Source organism: Atta colombica, unplaced genomic scaffold, assembly GCF_001594045.1.
Source record: "Atta colombica isolate Treedump-2 unplaced genomic scaffold, Acol1.0 scaffold29, whole genome shotgun sequence".
In the NCBI taxonomy this organism is placed as follows: domain Eukaryota; kingdom Metazoa; phylum Arthropoda; class Insecta; order Hymenoptera; family Formicidae; genus Atta; species Atta colombica.
Window position 1 is genome coordinate 1,074,165 of NW_017259392.1, and position 23,117 is coordinate 1,097,281.

The window sequence follows — 23,117 nt, forward strand, 5'->3', positions numbered from 1 at the left end:
ATTATGATTGATCGATTATATGCGGAATTGCTATTTCTGTGCGATATTTGTTCAAGAATAAGGCCCCTGGATCTTAATTTTCAATCAGTTCAGCTTTTCCAGATTTTCTCTTGGAAGATACGATCCAATACGGTATACAAGCAGCTATTCATACAGAGATCCATTCGGTAAATTTAGATCATGTGACCAGCAGATAAGAAAGCAATGGATATGTTATCCACTGCATAAACGGATGCACCCCATATGTGATGTGACCATGCAGTGTTAGCGCCACATTTACCTCTTGCGCCAAAAATTTCAAAAGGATTTCCTTCACTCCATAGCGGTGACGATGACGACATTTCTTACACATTAAAAGTTTCAGATTCGTATTTTGCGTCGCAATAGTTTCGCTCGTAGGGTATGTAGAGAAAAAAAATAAAAACACGTACTATACAACCGGTGTATGCTATCGATTAAGCGTACATAGAACGTGATCGGTTCTGCCCTTATTGAGATATGATCATCTCGGTCCCCCACAATTCGCATGAAGTATATTGTTTCGATTATTACTTGCAAACGAGATAAAAACCATATTTATAAATTTTTCGTTTTTTATCTCGTTTGCAAGTAGTAATCGAAATATTGGACTGCTCAGCAAACGAGAATGAATTGAAATAGATTCAGATTTTCGGAAATATTGATTCACGAATGTTAAAATGAACTTTTCAATTCTGAATGCATTTTTATTCATTTATAGGAATTGCATGGAGCATATCTCTATGCCTTTCAATCTAAAAATAATAATATTTTTCTGTCCATTGTGAATACTGTTCAATTTAAAATTTTGAATAGGAAATGCAGTTTTTCAATCCAATTGCATCCGATTGAATTTAATTGAATTCAAAAAAAAGTATTCGCTATTTAAAATACGCATTCGAATAGAAAAAAATTTCAATCCATTTTAATCCATTCTCATTTGTGGGTAGAGTGTGCGTTCCAAAACTCGATCTATTTGATCAATCCCAAAGACCCTCAACTCAAAGTGGTACAATGTGAAGGTATATATGTATCAGTATATGTATATATCACACTTAAGGCGATGTCTGAATGAACATGCATATATATGAAGAGCAGGAGTGGTGCAGTAGCGGCGGGGAACGAAACAAGACGGAACGAGTCGGTGACAATCCGACATTTCGGATATTCGGAAAGGAGCGAGTAAGAGCGAGGCGACACACTCATTGTCAGTGCGAGATCAAAGCGTGAAGAAATGAAAGCCGCCGCACGGATTTTAACATTGACGTATCGATAAAACTGCACTGTACGTACGCTTGAGAATACTTTTTTAATTTTGGAACAAATACATTATATTCTGCCTATACAGTGTTCGGTGAGACTTGTGCCATAAAGCATGTGTAGATAGAACGGACTAAACTGAGTCGAAAAGACCTCTATCATTTTGCAATTTTCACAATAGTTAACAAGATATTAATTACTTAATAATTAAAAATCGCTTAATATTGATTATTCAATAATTTTTTACTCAAATACTATTAATTTTATAGAAAAACAGCAAGAGACAAAAATTGTTTATTTTCTTCTCATAAAGTTCTGAGAATTTTTTCAGAATTTTTAATACTGTATTTTCTCATGTTAGTAAAAATAAGAAAATGCAATACTAAAAAGTTGATAAAAAATTCTTAGAACTTTATGAAAAGAATATCAACCATTTTTGTCTGCTGCAGTTTTTCTGTAAAATAGAATAGTATTTGAATAAAAAATTATTGAAGACCAATTTTCGGCAATTTTTAATAATTAATATTTCGTTAACTATATTGCAAAATGGTAAAGGACTTTTCAACTCAGTTTAATTCGCTCTATCTATACACGCTTTATGATAGAAGCTTGCCGGATACCCTCTGTGTGTGTGTGTGTGTGTGTGTGTGTGTGTGTGTGTGTGTGTGTGTGTGTGTATCGCGCCAGAGTAAGGTTTCAGAACGCATAGCAGCTGATAAAGATGCTGTAAAGATGACTTGATACCGATCATGATATTCACTATGTTCACTGATATTCACAATACATAAGTGGATTTAGTGAATAGGCCCACAGCGTTTCAGTAACATTTGAATTATTTAACACTGTCTAAAATGTAATATCGTAGTAGACAAAAGTGAGAATGTAACTGGAATTGTTTTCGATGAATGCAGACAAATTCGCCCGATCCCTCGACGGTGCCGACACTGCCAACGACGACTCCTCGACAATGCGGAAACGTTTGTTTCGCCAGAGGAGTATCGAAAAAACGACGAGATGAGCATGATAGAAACAACGGAACAGCACGCGGCGGGTATATTTTCTACGATGATGCTGCCACAGTAAGATACTTTTTCATAGTCTCTTAATACACCGTAATTCATATTTGACATATATGATAAATGCGCGACTTGCAACAGCATGCTCAGTAAGTCCCTTTAAATTTTCTCTATTCTTTTTTTTAGGCGACAATGCAGATATTGCAGATATTACTGTAGACATCATCGTATATGTGATTAATATGAAGTAATTTCTCAAGAGTGGGTACTAAGATATACTTCAAACTTCTTCATTTGGTAATAATGGCTTACGATCCACGTAACGTGAAATATCCACCAAACCATACCTTGCAGCGGCCCAATGTGGTTGGATACAATTATTCTGGTCATCCACCGCAGCATTTCCAGCAAACCGATGAAAATCGGAATGAAAACAACAATTTGCGCAGCAGCAAAGAACTTTGTCCACAAATCTCACAGCAGTCATCCAACACACAGACTGTGCAGAAAGTAGACGCTGCGACTATGACGGATCCTCTGCAAATTGATTTTAGGCTTTCCGAATGCCTGGCACGTTGCTCTAGTACGTTAGGTTTACCATACGCGACTAAATATGAGGACTGTGGTACAAATTCTACGTATCAAGAAGTAAGAGCAAAAATCGAATTTGATATTGAACCACAGCATATTAATGGTGAGTCGCAGTTAATACTTTATATCGAAGCAACCTTTTGTTTGCAAATTATAATTGCATGTGATAAGATATTTATAGAAACATTGTTGAAATGTTGAAATATATTTGTCTCTATTTTATTATCGACGATTCTATATATAACATACAATATTCTTTGTCTATAAAGGTATGTTGGTTTACCATTGCCCCGAGTGTGCATATAGATTTAATGATCGAGAGGCACTTCACGAACATCTTGAAGATCATAAACAGAGACCACATATCTGTGATATTTGCGGGGCAAGCTTAAAACGAAAGGAACACTTGGATCGTCATAAGCAAGGTCATAATAAAGATAGGCCATATCAATGTAACATGTGTTGTAAAGCATTTAAACGTAACGAGCACCTGGCACGTCATATGATTACTCACTCAGGTAGCAAGAATCAAATTTGTACCGAATGTGGCAAAGCTTTTTATAGAAAAGATCACTTGAAGAAACATTTGCAAAGTCATAATAGCAGTCGAGGCAAACACTTAAATATTTCACATAACAATCCCAACGATCAGCAGCCAAGCGACCAAGGATTGAGTAATTTTGCTATGATGATGAGGCAATCTGGTCCTCCCGCACTTTCAATTTTACGGACATAGTTATTACGCTAGATTTATGTAACGTTCATATAGCGTTCATATCTCTGTCAGCAAGTCATTTTTACTTTATTATTTAGATAATTTTATTCTATAAGCTTTAATACGCGAATGAGCCTTATCCAACATACTCAACTTTACGCGCGATTTTCTTAGGGAATTTGTTATCGATATAAGAACCCATGTTCCTAAGGGAATATACCTTATTGCTGTGTATTTTGTCAACAGGTACATAAAATTACGATAATGTTATATACTGTTTTTGTAATGTTCTTTATAATACACTATACGTGTAGAATGTTGTCTGTATATTAAGAATATATTTGTTGGATTTTTTGAAACTTGGACAAGTTCAGTATTAATTCAAAGTGATAAATGACATATTTTATTTTATTACATTATTTTTGATCTTTTTACTCTTGGAAGAAATCTTGGAAAAATTGAAATATCCGATAAATTTCACTTCTATCACGTAACCAACAGTTACGTTATATTATCATCTACATTGAGATTCTGTTCTTAAACAGAATTGAATTTAGAGATTTAGTTTTTATGCTTCTTATCTGAAGCGATATTCTTCGTTTCTTCAAGAGATCAATTTACAAATGTAGGCATTATAAGACAATAGAAATAAATGTATATCGTAAAATGCTGAAATGTATTAAATATTTTCGTAAGCGGAGGAGAAAGGATAATGTCAATATAATTTGAATATAAATTTAATATTACGCAATAGCATGTTGCTTTTACAAGTCGTCGATTTTTCTTTACTTCTCCTTTGCTTGCGAAGTAAGGAATTGAGAAGCAGACTAACATCACGTTATAACAACAATGTTTTTTTTAACGCATATGTGTGCGTGCGTGCGTGTGTGCATATGCATACACACACACACACACACACACACATATATGCGCACAAATACAAATCTGTAATTTTCTTTACATCTTTTTGTGAAAGATTAAATATTTCTATTGGTATTTGAAATAATTTATACACTAAGTTTGCACGGTGATTAATAAAAAAGCGTAATAGTATTTTTGCAATTTGCAGCAAGACTATTAACAGATTATTGTTAAAGAGCATTCTTTAGCAAAGAATGGAAATATCACTTATAATAGATTAATGCATATCTGTAGATAAAAATTATCATTACTTGAGAGGAAGAATGATATTTATCTGTTTATATATATATGTATTGTTAAAAATAATTTTATGTCTTTCACAGTCTTGTTAGTGTATGAAATAACCTCATCTCACTCTACTTTGGTAATTATTGCGCGAAGAGAATATTTGAATATATCCAAATGTTTATTCTATGAAAGAGAAGAAATAAGATAATGTCACTTCCATTTCCAACATTAGTAATACATTAAATCAATTATAAGATTCCATATACATTACATTTATATGAAAATTCATAATTTTATTGGCATTTTCTTATTATATCGCTAAGTTGCGCTTTTGTATATTGCATTCAGCATGCACACAGACACATGGATACAAACGCATGTACGAGAGAAGAACAATCTAAAAGTTCCTGAAGAGGAAGGAATAGCATTTTGTCATTAACGTAATAATCGTAATTAAATTAATAAATGATTATTATATAAAAATATCTACCTCGTTTATATAATACATAGTTATTGGAAATGCAAAAACGCATATTTAAATCGATCGATGGTTTTAGCCACATTCTCGTGCATAAGAACAGAAAAAATAGAAAGCAACGGGAGGTAAGGAAGGAAGAGGGAGAGAGAGAGAGAGAGAGAGAGTCGAACTTTTTCGAATAATGATGCTCCGAACAATAAATCTGACGACTTACAATTTATACATATACATGTATATCTGTATGTACACACATCATATATGTATATACGAATTGTAAGAAAAAATATATGTGCATTTTCATGAATATACATACGCGCGCGCGCGCGCGCGCGCGCGTGTGTGTGTGTGTGTGTGTGTGTGTGTGTGCGTGCGTGCGTGCGCGCGCGTGCATCGAATATGATGTAATATATAAAGATATTCATCTGAAACATCTGAAAAATGTGCACAAATTTTAGACTTTCAGTTCGCGATCTAAATTTATTCGTTTTCTAGTACATACTAGAGTTTTTCAGAATATTTTTCTTTTTTATTATCTAACACTCTTATATTTTCCGCGTCTATTCATTTTTTCATTTCACGTTCTTAGACTCGATAGACAGCATTCTATATAAAAATAAAACGTTATATCAGAAAATCGCTTAATTATACTTTTTTTTGTTTAGTATATTTGTCTTGTCCTTTTTTTTCTCTTCACTATCCTTCGGTGCTTGTTCATTATGTATTAATTTTTTATTTACATACAACGCGTATAATTAGTATTTTTGTACCCTGGAAGACTATGCGGTACAAATATTCAAAAACGATGCAGCAATGTAGAAATGATCGTAAAATGTAAATTAAAATAGTTTAAACGAAAGAATAATCGATTAAAACATTTAGAAGAGATATTACAAAGCCATCAGTGTAATGTGACAATTTGCCGGGAATCCTCGAAGTCACTTCGCGTTTGTATTCGTGTATAGTATAATATATAACTACTAAACTAAAAAATTTTCAGCATCCTCTTCTCTCTTTCCTCAAAATGATGTTTATTGTTTCGATAATATCAAGTAAAAAAGTAGCATTTGGAGAGACAGGAAGGTTCGTAGATGATAAGCAAGACGAAAAAAGTTATGGAGATTATATTTAAAATTTGTTTCGAAAATACAAACTGAATCGAGCACTCAATATCTGAATGTATCGCATTGTAAAGATTCGTTCGCGTTTGCTTCCTACATAAGACATACTTATATTTCGGAAAAGATCATACTGCTATTGGACAAAAAGAAATTCGTACTTCGAGGTCAGCCGGTCGTTTCACTCGTATGACTTGTACACCTTGTCACGCATCTAATCTATTTGAGAAAAACAAGAATTTGTGAGCGTTTGTACTATGTCGAGGAATTTGTTTGTTTTTTCATCAATCGCCTGTTAACATATTTGTGTTACATAAACTTTGTAATTATGCATACGCAATCACGCATACACTTGTAGCACACACTCATAGCGACAAGGCGTCGATTAAAGATAAGCCAAAAAGACTAAACAGAACGATAAAAAATAACGATGCGTCTTGGTCTATGCAAAATGTTCTATTGAACGAGATGTTCTTATTGGCTATATTTAATATGTTACGCAAATGCATTTCGCAAAAAGTGACTGCTTTAGAAATTCTTCGACAAGTAAGAAATAGATTTTGACAACAAGCAATAACGCACGTTCATCCTTTCAACTTTTGTTTTTTGCACGAATTAATTAATAAAATTACACTCGCACTTGCGATACTCGCGTTTTATGATGGAATAAATTCACTTTTCTTTCTTTTTCTTTGCCCTATATCTTTAATACAGATAATTGAAAGTTTTGATACTGCACATAGAAAAATATGTTTCTCATTGTCATCTCTGCTCCTGAGAGATTCACATCCGAGTACATCGAAATGGTGTCACGCTCTTTTTTTTTAATTTTTTTACTATCCTTGTCAAATAGTTTTATGACGACTAATTAGTTTTTAAATGGTCGTCTTTTATACGATCTACCATTCTTCGATATATTCGCAGTTCGTAACAAAAATGAATTGATAAACAAAATAGCAGATTGATACAACAATAAAAAAAATACTTTACAAGTATACGTACATTTATGGCAAGAGAACGGAAGAGAAAAAATGCCAAAAATTATTTAGCATTATTCGCGCTTCGAGCAGATTATAAAAGAGTACTTACGGATTTCACATCATAAGATGGTAAATTATTGAACAATTGTAAATACATGAAGGAAATAAGCTACGCATTATACATGATTCACATCAAATGTAAATCAGTGTTGACTTGAAAAAGTTTTTTAGTCTTTTTTTTGCGGTTTCGCATAAAACTAGTAAGCGCGTCGCAAGAGAATCGGATCTTATTTTCTCTATGTTGCTTCTAATCTTACTATTATCATTATTGTTATTATTACTAATATTATTATTGTTTTGTTATTTTAATATTATGATTATTGTTATTACTATGAGTTTATTATCATCATCATCATCATCATCATCATCATCATCATCATCATCAGCAACAGCATCATCTTTCATAAAATTCATCTTCATAATTGATCGCTTTTAATTAAGAAAATCAAGTATAAGATGTCACCGAGACATCAAATAGAATGAGCATGCCTAATACTTCATAGAAATGACATTTCAATAACCGTGTTTGTTTCCTGTAATTACTAAAATTAATCAACATTCGATTTGGAAAAAAAAATGAATCGAATACATTATATTTTCTTTCAGAAGAGAAAAAGGCACATAAACGAAATATGGTATTCTCGTTCATCGAATATGATAAACACATTCACATATGATACAGATAAATTGTATTTATTCCTTTTGGCTTTTGATTTTTTAAAAAAATGAAGAAATTTCATTGACAGATACGAAGTATACTTGATAATCAAAGATATATGTTACATCCCAGAATTCAAGCTATTCCGATAATATTTTGACGCTTGTAGTTGCAAAAAAAGATATAAGAAACAAAAACGAAAAAGATGATCGAATCAATATCGTGGAGGCGGACAAGTGTACACGTAGTTCCGAGAACGGAGAGGCACAACGCGCCGCTTTTTCGACTTAGACCTTATCATGGAAAACTATACGGATGCGGAAAATCCAGCGCAATATAAAGGCACCGGAAAAGTATTCCTCCTTTTTTTTTTAGAAACTCATTAACTATTATCTTTCCTTTTTCTACAGGAACATTACTACATCTATGCAGCTCGACGAAACGATTGTTTCTATAAACCATAAGAATAAACTCGCCTCGTCGAGAATGGAATAATTTTTAGCTATCCTTCAAAATAGATCTTGAGCCATTCATTTGTTTGAATAGTATGTCGAACTTTGGAAATATTTGCTTCTTTCTCTCATCCGCTTTCCTTTCTCCTCTCTCTCTCTCTCTCTCTCTCTCTCTCTCTCTCTCTCTCTCTCTCTCTCTCATAAAGCTATTTATTTTTTCTTCTCGTTATCTTTCATCTTTCATTTTATTATTTGTATATCTTGTCTACTGTCTGCAAATAAAACAGGTTACTTTCCTCAAGACTTGTATCATTTCCATATATTTTCGTCGATTTCTTCTCATATGTAGGACGTATGATAAATCTCGCGCTCTTTTTCCAAGTATCAGAGGACATTCAAAAGATGACAATAGTGATCAAAATAGATCAAAATAGACGTCACTACATCATCTTTCCATGTCATTCTATTATCTGGACTTTCGTCTTAACAAAAAATCGATTCGGTGGCATCTTTTCCAATTATCAATCTTTAAGCATTCGATAAATAATCTCTAAATTAAAAGACTATTAAAGATCCACATAATTCTCTAATTTAAAACTTAATTTTTTATAAACTTTTCTTTTTTCTTTTCTCACACGCCTCTAAAACTGTCATATACTTTGCGTTACAAGAAAAAATATGTATACATCTTAAACTTTTTCTCAACAAATTAAAAAAAAAGTGCGCGATATTTTACACGTCCTGCAATACAGCTTTTAATTTTTATTTTCTTCTGTTTCTTCCTTATTTAATAGTGTGTATATCTGTATATAAACTCTTACTCCCTATTGTATAATTTAAGACTAACGCTCTGCCTCGACAGTTATAAGTACGTGGCAATGAAATATCTTAATATTAATTGATCTCTTACATATGGTTTTTAGTATACACATGTATATATACCAGTATATATGAAACACGTACAATGTACATGTATATATACCAGTGTGTATGAAATAATTGTAATATATCATTATATTTGAGGTCTGACGAAACCTGAATTTTCTGTTACTCAAAACGTGATTTACGTTAGAGATATGATGAAAAGCTAAAAAAATTCGAATAATCTTTTAAGCATAATAAGTGTAATAATATATGTAAATAGTAGATACTGTAATTACATTGCAAACTTGTATCTTTAAACATTTTTGTAAATTATAAAATTATAAAATATTTTAATACCGATATATAACTTTTTCAATAAAGCTTAGCAGTAAAGCTTAGCAATAAAGTTTTAATCAACAGACATATACAATTGTATATTCGGAATTTTTATTTCTGTAATAGTAAAGGTAAATTCTCTTATATTTCTCATCATATTTCTAACATTTCACGTTGCAATATGCATGTTTATATAATATATACACACACGTCCGTCGTTTCTTCTCTATAATATTTATGAATATGCATAAAGATAAATAATAATTGTAATAATAACAATAATGATAATAATAAGAAATAATAATAATAACAATGACAATGATAATGATGATGATAATTAATTTGTAAAAAATGTGTGTGTGTGTGTGTGTGTGTGTGAGACGTGCGTAACCATGCACACAGCGATACCTATGATTATATAAGTATCTGACAAATATCTATTAGTATGGCAAGAAAAAAATTGAAAGGAAATAAATTTAAAATAAATGGCACATTAATACTAAAATGAGTAATACAAAAATATAAACTTAAAACGCAGATAATTGATAATTACATCAGATGTCCGCTGGGAACGATCACAGTCTGTGAAGAGATTTGCGATGTGGATAAAAATTAAAAACTACCTTAAACATACACGCACACAACGCGCACGCACGCACGCACACACATACGCGTATATTTTTATACTTAAAAATTACATACTTAAAAAATTAATCTTATGTATATATAGTATCTATATATATATAATCAGTATTCAACGAATGTAACGAATATAAGAAATCCAACGAAAAATATGTATAAAAACAATGTAAAAAGTTATATAAAAATTATAAAGGCTAATTAAACATGACAAGTGGTCAATGCTGTGATAAGTCACAAAGGAAAATAAGGAATATATTTGCTTCAATTATTTGGGCAAATATGTTTGGATTTACATGTAATGTTATATACATATAGATCCTGCATACAACCTACATCCACACGCATGCACGCGCACTGCACATACAAGAGAAAAATTTGGAACTATCATAAAAATATAAAATACTGTCAACTTTATATTATATATTAAACTAACGTAAGTTTTAATAAAACAAAATATGATTTTTATCTATTATGAAATATTGCTATGCTTTTACATTTTTATAAAGCATAACCAAAAAATTTTACAATTAATATAAATAATTTTTTCCCTTTATGAACTAAAAAAATGAAATAATAATTCTACTCTCATAAAATAAAAAATTGTTTTCTAATCGGTGGGTTAACTTGTAATTCTATTATGTGTATTAGGAATATTATGTAATTTTCATTCCTTTTACACTATTTGCACTTGTAATGTTGTTTAACAAAAAATTAAAAAAATATTGACAATTACTGTATACATTATTCATATGAATGTAAATTCAATGATATAAAAAAACAAAATAAAGAGATATTATCTCTCTTACGCACGCACGCACACATCACGCGCGCGCGCACACGCATACTCTCTCTCTCTCTCTCTCTCTCTCTCTCTCTCTCTCTTTCTCTCTCTTTCTCTCTCTCTCTCTCTCTCTCTCTCATCGAATCACTTAGTTTCTAAGTTACATCGACTTTTCATAAAAATATCTTCTTTTTCCTCGCACACGACGTATGGCAAGAATTTTTGACTTGTAGTCAAATTTCTACTCTAGAGTTTCCGTGGAAAATTAGTACTTTTCCCATGTACTTTTTGTTTGTGCTATAAAGAGCATATAAGTGTCTATGACTGTTTTTTATTTTTTATATATTATTATTCGAAAAAAGCATTTTTTTCTAAAAGATACGCTTTATTATATCTCACAAATTGTTCCTATAATACATTTATAAACAGGATGTCCAATTATATAATCGATGAAGTAAAATTTTTTTCAAAACTTATATATATATATATATATTTGAATAAAATAAATAACATTTTTATATAATATAAAATAAATTTGTAATATGTATTTTGTATAAATTTGATTGCTGATGACTTATCATAATACTATTACATGCAAAATGACTAGAAAAATTAATTATGTGAAAAAACATCACGTTTCATATCTAAAAAGGAAAAAAAAAGATCTTAATAAGAGATCTTCAAGAGATTAATAAAAGATTTTAATGATCTTGAATTTGATTAATTTTCAGCTAGACAAATATTATCTTTATAAAATAATTTTTCATTTTGCAAAATGAAACAATGTAAAAAGAAATATATTAGTCTAGTTACAGGGAAGATTTATTATAATTGGACATCTCTTGTATTTGCGTAAAATATTATCATGTCTCTTGATGTATAGCATTATTATTGTGGTGGGAACATTACTGGCAATGAAAATTACATGACAAATATAACAAGTTGTCTATTTAAAAATAAATTAAGATTTGAAGAAGGAATGAGACATCACTTTCCTCCCCTTCCCTATTATATTGACAAGACAAAACGAGGAGGAAATTAGAAGCACAAATAATGTAAATACACATTTATAAAATTCATTCATTCAATTCAAATCATGAGTCAGTCTCGGAGCTAATTATTATCGTCGTTGGCGATGATAGTGACAATTGATTAGCATCTTGGTGTTACCTCTTCATCGAGGTTCTCTCCTCGTCTCAGAAATCTTTAACGTGGCCCAAAAAGTTAAGCTCATGTGACTGATAATGACCAGACGTAGCGAGTGGTGTGACGGTTGATTGATGTGCTACATTTACTGCCGTTAGATGATGATGATGATGTAGCGAATGATGCGATGTATGAGTATGAAGAATATTATTTGGATGGGGAACCTGAAAGTTCCCTGGTGGCGGGGCTCAGGACAGGAGAGAACCCGGATGTCCACCCGGAAGAACGGATGCTGAGACAGTTGTGGTTTGCATATTCGAAACGTTATTTTGTTGTTGATTCTGTTGCGTACCTACAACACAAGTATCATATACATGATGATGGTATAATGTGAGAAAAGGAATTATTTTAAGCTCGTACTCGATATCTCGTGCAATACGTAATAAATACACTTCTTACCAGCGTTTTGACTTAATTCAGCCTTCACTCTTCTCGCAATGTGACTTCTGGTATGTTTCCGTAAATGATCCTTCCGATAAAATCCTTTGCCACATTCAGTGCACACGTGTCGCTTTTCCCCAGAATGTATTACAAAATGTAGTGTTAATTGTTCCTTTCTTTTAAAAGCTTTCAAGCAAACGGTGCAAACGTAAGGTCGCTCAGGATTATGGCTCTGTTTATGACGCGTAAGATGGTCTTTTCGTTTCAAACCAGCGCCGCATATGTCACAAACAAATCTTCTCTCTAAAGTGTGACCTAAAAGATGCTGCTCTAACAATTCTCGTTCTGGATATGCCATATGACATTCTGGACAACAATATAATGTCGAACCATCTAATGCTGTCGTTAAACGAATTTCGCCAGGTTTCGGACGTGGTTTCTTCTCCTTCGGCGTCTTCTTCTTTTTCTTCTTTTTATTATTCGGTGACATCATTATATTGGGCGTTGTTGTAGTCGCCACAGCCACTGAGGTTGTTTGCGCCATTTCTGATTCTTTTTTGATACTTTCGGCAGAATACTTGAGAAAATGATGTAAACTCAATGGCAAAGTGCTGGCTGGTAAATGGCTGAGATAATCAGCTACAGTGGAACCGGGAGTCGCGAGCGACTGCCACGTTGCGGGCATAGTAGCTGGCGTCTGAGTATGAGCGTGTTGTTGATGTTGGTGCATCGTATAATCCTGTTGAGTGCCATTCGTCGTAGTCTCTCCATTCCGCTGTTGCTCCTCAGCCTTCTTTTCCTTGCTCTTGTCCTTGTCTTGAAGAAGGTTGCAAACATCTTGTTGATTTATAGTTTCCGTAGATTGCTGTGTGACAGAAGAATACGTATATATACTTAAAATTCAAAAGCTCCATCGTTCTTGTAGCAATAATCCACGAATAATCCATAATGTTGAGTAATTTGATATTATTTATCGTTCCGATAAAATATTCGTATGGTACGATATTATCGTTTTATTTTATTCTTATAATTCAATACAATATAAAAATTTACTCTAGCTCTGATTGACGAGAAGAGAGAAATTTGACATGTTTTCATATATACTGCTAAATAAATATATACTGCCATATAAACTGCTAAAAAATGAGAGAAAACAAGTTTTTGTCAAGTTGTTATTTCGACGATTGCGATTATCTATCGCTCGTTTCGCGAATCTTATTAATATTTACGAATGTATGACAAGACAATGTAGAAAAAAAGCTAAAGAAGTGGAATGCGCGATTGACCGTATTGAGAGCGTAAGTGAGCGGTAAAAAAAAGAAACATAAATAAATATGTTGATTAATATTGAAAGAAAATGGGCTATAAGGTGTTAGAAGAAAGAGAAGTTGCATTTTACCTGATGATACGATCGTTTCTCTTGCATTCCAGGCGAGTTGGTTGGTCGTTGTTGAACCGATTGAGCTTGAGTGTACGGCACATTCGGATAATGATGAACATTAGAACTGTTGGGATAACTAGCTTTATTGTTCATCATTACTTGCGATTGAGCCGACTGTACGCCGTTGTTCTCGGGACGGTATTTTCCCACAACCGGCACTCCGATTGGAGGCTGGTTGGGAAAATGATTGGCGTAACGCGCGCCTGCACCACTGGAACTATCGGTTGCAAATTGATGGATACTCGGTATGGTGCTAGGGAAATGACCTCCGAACGGTGGGAAATTCATTGCAGACCGTAAGCAGAATTCGTGTATCTAGAAAGAGAGAAAAAAAACTGATGAGTATCTTTCGAGCAAGTGCAATTTTTGAATTTGAATACTTTTGAAAAATTCAAGGTTACTAGATGCGAAGGAGATGTATGTATATCTCCTTAAGCGAAGTGTGAGAGAAATAAAGGCGAATGGACCCGTGTGGAAGCGAGCCGAGAGGCCGTCGCCGCGCCGGCCGCGTTCCAAATCGCTCCGTTCTCATCGCGTACCTCTACGCATGCCGATGCAACGGCATCTCGACTCGCTGGCATAACTTTGTCTATGTAAAGACGCGGCGACAGCGGAGGAAGAGGAGGTGGCAGAGGCGGCAGCGGTGGCGGTAGCGGTAGCGGCGCCCGACGATACCAATGACGACGGCAATGACAACGACGACGACGACGACGAGCGACGATGACGAGCGACGAGCGACGACAATGACGAGCGACGACGATGACGAGCGACGACGTGCGACGCCCGGCGTTATATTTACTCACAACGATGTCCCTCTCCCCATGTTTCCTCGCCGTATCGGATCCTTTCTTCGCACCTCTTCTTTCTTTGGAGGAAATCCCTGTGACAGAGACGAGAGTGCGAGGGGAGAGTGCAGATTCTTCTCGCACGTGAGGATACGCCAGAGAAAGACAATCAGAGAAAGAGAGCGGTAGGTAGGGAGACGCCGAGAATGCCGAGATTCTGTGAGACACAGAAGCGTCAAAGCGCGTCGGTAGACACGCACCACGCCACTCTATCAGCGTCGATCAGCGTCGATCAGCAATTCCGTCACGACTCGGATCTCGGATCGGATCAGGCGATTTGGCTTGTAATGCTTGCATCCCAAGCTTACCCGCCACTTCAACACTGACAACTTGACGTATGATCGTCAACCGGCGACACCAAGGTGATTCGCGGCCAAGGACACGCCACGGTTAGATATGGCACACACCACCCCTCTAGTTCGCGCAACGAACGTGATCTCTACCGGCTCTACTCGAGAACATGCCGACGAAAAAAAAGGATGCGATTATCGCGACTAAAAAAAAAACCGCCGACGAAAGATAGCCATGGAAGATGGGGTGCACGCGCGCGCGCGCGCGGAGGGGAGGTCAATTGTCAAGGGGACGCGTTACACGCGTAGGGACTAGGGAAACGCAACCGCCAGCCAACCAGCCGTCCTCCTCCCCTCTTCTCTCTTCTCTCCTCCTCTTCCGCGCCCCACCTCGTCCGATACTTAGTCGATATGATACACGCAGCGTGGGACGTGGAGTACCATCACCGTACATATCAAACTCGAGAGAAAATGGCCGTGCGTACGACTCTCAGTCTAGCGCGTACTACGCGCGCAGCCAAAATGTAAAAGATACGATATGGGATTGTCGCTTACCATCCGGTAATCCTCGCTCAAACTCGCTTGAAACGTTTTTTCCACGCAACCAGCCGTCACTGACAAAAAGATTTCTCGTACTGTGTACAGTTGACACCTGTCTCTCAAGCCGGTGTCCCCATCCCACCTATCCGCCCTCTACTGTGCCAGTCTCTTAACTATTTTTTCTCTCTCCCGGATCTCCCGCCTCTCGACGTGACGCGCCGCGACGCATCGCATCGCACCGCATCGCATCGCATCGCACCGGCGCCGCGACGTGAACAGGTTAAAAATACTAGAATCGTGAGGAAGATTCTCATTTTGCACCTTTTTCCGTCGATATACCATTACATCCCCTCTATGATAGATACTTCACCCTTATTTTCGCATACATCTTTTGATACACACACACACACACACACACACACACACGCACACGCACACACACACACAGGGTGATCTGAAATTCACAAATTCAGAGTACAGGACTTGATACTTTATGCTAAAAGAAATAATTTTTTCCCTTTTGCAAAATTACGTCTAACAAGTAGTTTTTACAAAAGAACAGGTTAAAGTTAACAAATAAGCGTAAAAAATATTTATCAGACGCAATTTTGTTAAAGGAAAAAGTTGTTTGTTTTAACATAAAGTATCATGTCCTGTACTATAAATTCGTGAATTTCGGATCACCCAGTATATAAAATTTGAATCTAACGAAATTATTTACGAAGGAAAGGATAACGGTATGTACGAATCTCATTAGAGAGGCAAGAATAATTTTGTATTAAATGTATGTTTTATTTTAGTTTTCTCCTCCAATATTTATGTAAGTAACAATGAAAATGACTTATGTACTACTCTTATCCTAACTACGATAATGGTATATATATCTGTATAATATTATGATAATAAAATAATAATATTTCTTGTACAGTTACCCATTGCCTTTAATTGTAATACTTACAATAAGAAGTTTTTTTTCATGTATACATACACCTTTATAAAAAAGCTTTTTCAGGTGAATCACGATTCATCGATTTGGTTAACATTCGAAGATTTTAGTTCTCTATATTTTTTGTTTTCTTCATCTATATTCCTTTACATACTTTGTATCGTATCATTTAATCGTACCCAATTGAATTCACGCAAGTTTGTTTCATATTTGTCCGTAATGATTCCACACAAGTGCAAGTTTGCTTCTTTTTGCGCAAACATCGATATCAATTAAATCAAGATGAATCCTTTGCGGATTGCGAAGAATTATTACGATTGTAGAAACGTTGATTTCAGAGCAGCGTAAATTATTACGCAAATGCGTAATTCAGTAATTTTTCATAATTATTATCCCTTTCCCTACCATTTCTGAAAAAGTACTAAACGTTATGAGTTCTTTATATGTAATTCTACCACCAACTCGTAACTCGTTATTCGTATAGCATGGGTTTGATCGTCCCCAATACTTTGCGTCTTTACGAAGGCAACATATGCAATGATCTAAATTATAGAAAAATGTAAGCATGCTTCCGTTGATATATTCCTACAAAATACAAATTGAACTTACAATTTATCTCGGCAGATTCCCTTATAATGTCACGATTGTATTGCATAAGAGAAATAAATAGGTTCATCTCGCGCGCATACGGCATGTACCATTATTATTACATTTCCTCTCACATTCATGAAAATTCGCACGTGTATTTACAAACTCTGTTCCATACCGTATTTCTCTCGCGTTAATTCTTTCATTACGTATTTTTTATCATCATCGTCGTAAAAGCGAATTATCATTCAAATATAATCGATTATTATTAGCCCAAAACTCGATCGCCATGTTATCTTGGGCGAATCCAGTTCGCGCTTTCAAAAATATATATTTTTATTTGTGTGTGTTTGTGTGTGCGTGTGTTGTGTTTGTGTGTGTGTGTGTGTGTGTATATATATATATATATATGTATAAACTTCATATTTATTTCTAACTTGCGTCATGGAACTGGATTAGCGACAAAAACAATCTTATTTGAGGCGAGTGGCAACTTTGCCGCTTCTTTGCACGTACGCTACAACGTGTACGTAAAAGAGGAATTTGTGTATACGCATTTTGTCACTTCAGCTCGACACGCCTTACAAGATAATTATTATAAACACGAGCTTGTGATTAAAGGTTCAAACCGATGGCGCGAACATTTCAATCCTAATAAACTGGCTTTGTGTCGATGGACCAAGGACATACATCTTAAAGAAATGGAGGTGTTTCAAATGCCTTTGAAAGAGACTACAATGAAGTAATCAGTAATCAACTAGCCAACGAAACTTTCGTCCGATAATATGAATTTTCCTATCGAATTTGCAAAACTCAATCAGCGAGTACGCTACGTCGTGTACGACATTTAGCGTGCTGATGATTGAAACGAAAGAACCGCCCAAGTTGATTTGGGGCGGTATGCTGTTGCTAATGCTGTTGCTGTTGTTGCTGCTGCTGCTGTTGTGGCTGTTGCTGCGGCTGTTGCGACTGTTGCGATTGTTGTTGCTGTGACTGCTGCGACTGCTGCTGCTGCTGTTGCTGCTGCTGCTGTTGCTGATGATGAAGCATTGTCATAGCTCCAGTTTCAGCCGCTGTAGGCAAAACTACGGTAGATTGTTCGTTAACCGATATCTGGTGAATCTGCGCTTGGGATCCTTGTCCTACTTGAATCTGAATTTGCTGCAATTCGGGTACCGACGATTGTTGTATTTGTTCCACTTGTTGTTGGTCCGTCTGTTGTTGATTCTGCGTCGTATCGTTCGTCGTATTCAATGGATCCTCTTTGGCACGCTTAGTAAGATGAGATCTCGCGTGCTTTCTAAGGTGATCTTTCCGATAGAATGCTTTGCCGCATTCGGTGCAAACTTCGGTCTTTTGCCCAGAATGTATAACAAAATGAAGATTCAAGTGCTCTTTTCGTTTAAAGCCCTTCATACAAACGGAACAGATGAAAGGCCTATCAGGATTATGGCCTAATTTGTGCCGTTCCAAATGTTCCTTTCGTTTAAGACCAGCGCCGCAAATGTCGCATATAAATCTCCTCTCTATTTTATGTCCAATCAAATGCTGTTCTAAACTTTCCTTCTCCGGATACGCCATATTACATTGAGGGCAGCAAAATAGGGTCGTACCATCGAGAGCAGTGACTATACTCACTTGTCCTGGTTTTGGTTTCTTCGGTTTCGGTGGTTTCTTTTTGTATTTTTTTTTCCGCTTAGGTTTCGCTCCTGGCTCCTGTTCTTCGACAACGTCAGGAATGATGGCCGTTTCTCCTCCGGCGACTGTAATCTGCACAGCTTGCTCTCCCGAAGCTGTACTTCCGGAAGCATCGAGACCATCCGGTCCGAGCGGACTAGATTCAATGGTAGCTTCCCTTTTAATAGTTTCCGCCGAAAACTTGAGAAAATGTTGCAAACTAAGAGGCAAAGTACTTGTTGGCAGTCTGGAGAGATAATCTGCGACCGTGGATCCTGGTGTAGCGAGACTCTGCCAACTGGCAGGCATAGAAGTAATGAATTCTTCCCCACTCTGATTACCTTGACTCTTGACACTACCTCGTTTAATAAGAGCCACAGGTGTCGTACCTTCCTTAACATCCTCCTTAGACTCCTCTATGCTCTCTCGTAGAATTAAGTCTTGAGGAATCTGGGCAACTACAGTCAGACCTTCGGGTGCTCCCGGAAGTTGTACTGTCTGTTGAATAGTCTGTTGAGACGTAGTGGTCACAGCAGTAGACGTACTTTGTGTCGTTTGATCAGACCTGCAATCGAATTAAAGTGTCAATCGGCAAAATCTTTTTTTTTCCTTTTTCCATCATTTTTTTTTTAACTTTGTCTAAGATTTTGCTTTTACAATTTGTGCAAAATGTAATATGCGACATAATAGAGAGTTATAGAATGTTGAATACACTTATAAATTAACTTACGTTTGTGTAGTCGCTACGGTGTTTTGCGGTTGTACTTGAATTTGAACACCATCCGCGCCTTGCTGACTATAGGCAACAGTGAGAACGGTAGCTGCTCCTTGTGGAAACTGACTCAGGGATATCGGTGCCAAGTGATACTTTGGCTGATCGCCGCTATTTCCGCTTTGAGACACGCTAGGATTGACCACTTGTATTTGAACAGTCTGCTGTTGCTGCGTACCATCCTTTCCCGGAACAGTGATAGGCAAAGTAATAATTTGTTGCTGTTGACTATTACCACTCTGAGCTACAGCAAAGCCATTTGGATCGACTGGTCTTAAATAATGAACTCCACCTTCACCACCAGATAAAACTCCGACCACCTGTCCTCCAGTGGTAAGATTCTGCGCGAATTTCGCTGTGGCGAATTGATGAACAGTGCCGGTCGGCAACGAGCCAGTAAATCCAGGAAAAGGCGTGAAATTCATTTTTTGAAATTCTGACGATTACACCTGTAACAGGAAAAGATACATTCTCGTTATTGTAGCAGTTGACTACAAAGTTTGTTTCATCTCTAAAATTTAACATTGACACATTTCTAAGGAAAGGTACATCCGTTGTTGTTACTCTTTTAAGACACAACGAGATATTACAAGATGACTTGACTAATTAGAAGACACTGTTATGATATTATAGGGCAGTTCGAAAATTAATAAATTTTTGTTTTTAATCACTGATATATATATGTATATATATTTATGTTTGATATGTGTTGGATGTTACAAACATGTAAAAGCATCAATTTTAGAAAGACAGAGATGATAGAGCCTATAATAGATAAATGAGAAGTGCTTTATCAATCACATACGTGCTGAAAAAGTTGGTGAGCGTTTATTCAAACGTGTAATATTTTTTTATTCATTTATCATTTATTTCCATCGCATTTATGGTATACGAATATATATCGGACAAGAAGAGATGACAAGGCGCGTTAGCGAACGATAACAAGATCGTTTCTATCTTGATCGTTTTTGCGACAAAATCAAAATTCGACATTTAAATAAGTGGCACCGAGAGAGAGAGAGAGAGAGAGAGAGAGAGAGAGAGAGAGAGAGAGAGAGGGGGGGGGAGAGAGAGAGGTGAGTAACGTGGTTCCGATTCGGAGTCTTAGTGATATTGCGTTCCGCGTGCACGAGGGTGGGGTGAGGACTCCCCCACTTCACCCCCTCCCCTACCTAAAAGGGATCCGGGAGCAGGGAGAATAGTCGTCAAAGTGGCCCAGGATCCCACCCCACTCCACTTCACTTCACTCCACTCCACTCCAGTGCGCGGCGACGATGCCCCTACGGGTGCAACGCAAAGGGTAGGAGCGCGTTGAGGGTAGGGGAGGAGGGGGAGGGGGGAGGTATCATAGGTGGGAACCTACTGCGAAATAGAGACTCGAGACTCGGTTCCTCTTTCTCTCGCGCGCGTTACCTCAACGTAGCGTATACCGCGAGAATGGAACGAGAAAGAAGGCGAATTGACAAGGGTAGGGGAATGTCAAGAAAGAAGGGAGTCGAACCTCGGCACACCGAGATTCCCCGGGGAAGGGGAACGCGAAAACGTCAGGGGGCGAAGGTACCCATAGCGGGCGGACACGGCGCGCGCCAGACGAATTGGGGCAATGATGACAATGATAACGATAACTGAGGCAATCCCCACCCTTGGCTAGGAACGTTCGTTGACGGGATCTGTTTAATGGGAAGAGAGAAAGAGGTTAAGATATTCGCGGGTGTGGGTGTTGTGTACCGCCGTGCGCGCGTGTACGCCACTCGAGGGCCAAGGGTGTTATTTCGAAAGGGAGAGAGAGAAAATGTTCGGATGAATTACGAATTTCGAGCTCTCGGACACGAGGCGCTACGCTTCACTCGTCGACACCACGCAACGTGTTTTTCGTTGTACGCGGAATGGCGTACGCGACTGATCGGACGGCTCCGTTCTCGCTCGTACCGACTACCAACGCTAGTCTAGATTCGGCTAGACGGTCTCGTAAGACGCGCATGTCGTCATGGCGCAACGATTCTCCTAAGGTTAGTCGAGGCTAAGTTTATCTTTGTCTCTCACACGCGCGCTCTCTCTCTCTCTCTCCCCCTCTTCCCTTCCGCTGTCTCTCCTTACATACTCAAATGCCTCGGATGTATCGTATCTTTGTTTCAATCAAGCGCTCCGCGAAAGCAAGTACCGCGCATATATATACGTTAATGCAGATTTTTCGCAAGATCCGTCTAGCTAGACAAGCTAGGTAGCGTTTCGCATTACTACATACGGGACGCTGCACGCCAAACGGATCGGCGCGACGCGACGTCCCGCATTCGTTTCCTTTCCGCTTTCCTCCTCACGGCTCTCCACCAGCCTCGCAATACCGTGCGATGCGATGCGATGTGATGCGACGCATATACGTTCTTGGTTTTATTATTGGGAGGAAAAAGAAAAGGAAATTTCAGAGATTTAAGGGAAAGGGAAAGGGAAGAAATGCATCGAGAAGATCCGTTCATCTTCCGTCCCGCAACCGACTTGACTCGCAATCACTTCGACAATCAGGCCGACGGCGTCAAGTCGGGGTCAAGTCGGTGAATGAAAGTCGTGCACGGCGTTGCTTGTATACGCGGATACGCCCGCCATGTTGGAAAAAAAAGATCACGAAAGAGAAGCGCGTGACGCGAGCTTTTTTTCCATTTCCCTCTCTTTGCTTCTCTCCCGCTCTCTATGAAGACAGCTCTATGAACAGCTCCCTTCTTCTAAGGCGCGAGGCCGAGAGAGTAATCTCCGTGATCCTCTCCCTACTCGTACTTCCTTTGACCGTACCCGGGACCGTACCAAGGACGGAAATAGGAAAGAGATCGACGAAACGGCATGCGGCACGCGGCACGCGGCGAGGCAAAAGATGCATCAGCTGACGGAGAGCAGGGCAGAGGCGAAACGACGGCGAGGTACACGGGCAGGGCTGTTGTTTACACCCCCACCTCGATGGGTAGGCAGCGAGATGCCACGGAGGGGCCTCCGAGACCTCGACGAACACCCACCACCACGCAATTTCCAACCCCACCAGCCTCTCAACCACTGTCCGCACCTCCAACCACCCCACCAAAGCCAGCTCGAGCCAAGCCGTGAGCCACGACGAGGGCCCCGCGACGATTTTAGTGTCTTGGGGTGGGTGCTCTCTGTGGCCACCGTTTCGCGGTTTCTCGTCGCGAGATGCTCTCATCGTCTAGAGTCGAGTGTGTCATGGCATCTACCGTAAGGGCCACGGGGCGGTATCGTCCGCGCATCATCGGGACTATCGGGACTATCGGAGTACAATCGAGTCGATCGAGCGCCAGAGATATTAAGCTACTTA

The 23,117-nt window shown here is 37.5% G+C and overlaps 2 protein-coding genes across 3 annotated transcripts in view; one reads left to right on the plus strand and one right to left on the minus strand.

The window, feature by feature from the left end:
• Positions 1–1,114: 1,114 nt before the first annotated feature.
• On the plus strand, positions 1,115–3,870 carry LOC108690022 (zinc finger protein 16-like). 2 transcript variants are annotated; one of them, XM_018197078.1, is made up of 4 exons: positions 1,115–1,303; positions 2,190–2,357; positions 2,481–2,988; positions 3,155–3,870. In XM_018197078.1, exons 3-4 carry the CDS (start codon positions 2,598–2,600, stop codon positions 3,619–3,621), a joined length of 858 nt encoding a protein of 285 aa, XP_018052567.1. In that variant the 5' UTR covers positions 1,115–1,303; positions 2,190–2,357; positions 2,481–2,597; the 3' UTR covers positions 3,622–3,870. The 2 variants fall into 2 exon arrangements, with proteins under 2 accessions (XP_018052567.1, XP_018052568.1); XM_018197079.1 differs by lacking the exon at positions 1,115–1,303 and having other exon boundaries at positions 2,011–2,357.
• Positions 3,871–11,970: 8,100 nt separating this feature from the next.
• The window catches only part of LOC108689982, a 13,325-nt gene continuing 2,178 nt past the window's right edge, over positions 11,971–23,117 (minus strand). Inside the window, 6 exon segments of the mRNA XM_018197006.1 lie at positions 11,971–12,613; positions 12,721–13,567; positions 14,102–14,458; positions 14,947–15,145; positions 18,230–19,594; positions 19,760–20,250. Coding sequence (XP_018052495.1) covers positions 12,510–12,613; positions 12,721–13,567; positions 14,102–14,458; positions 14,947–15,145; positions 18,230–19,594; positions 19,760–20,226 — 3,339 coding nt within the window. The 5' untranslated portion in view covers positions 20,227–20,250 and the 3' untranslated portion in view covers positions 11,971–12,509.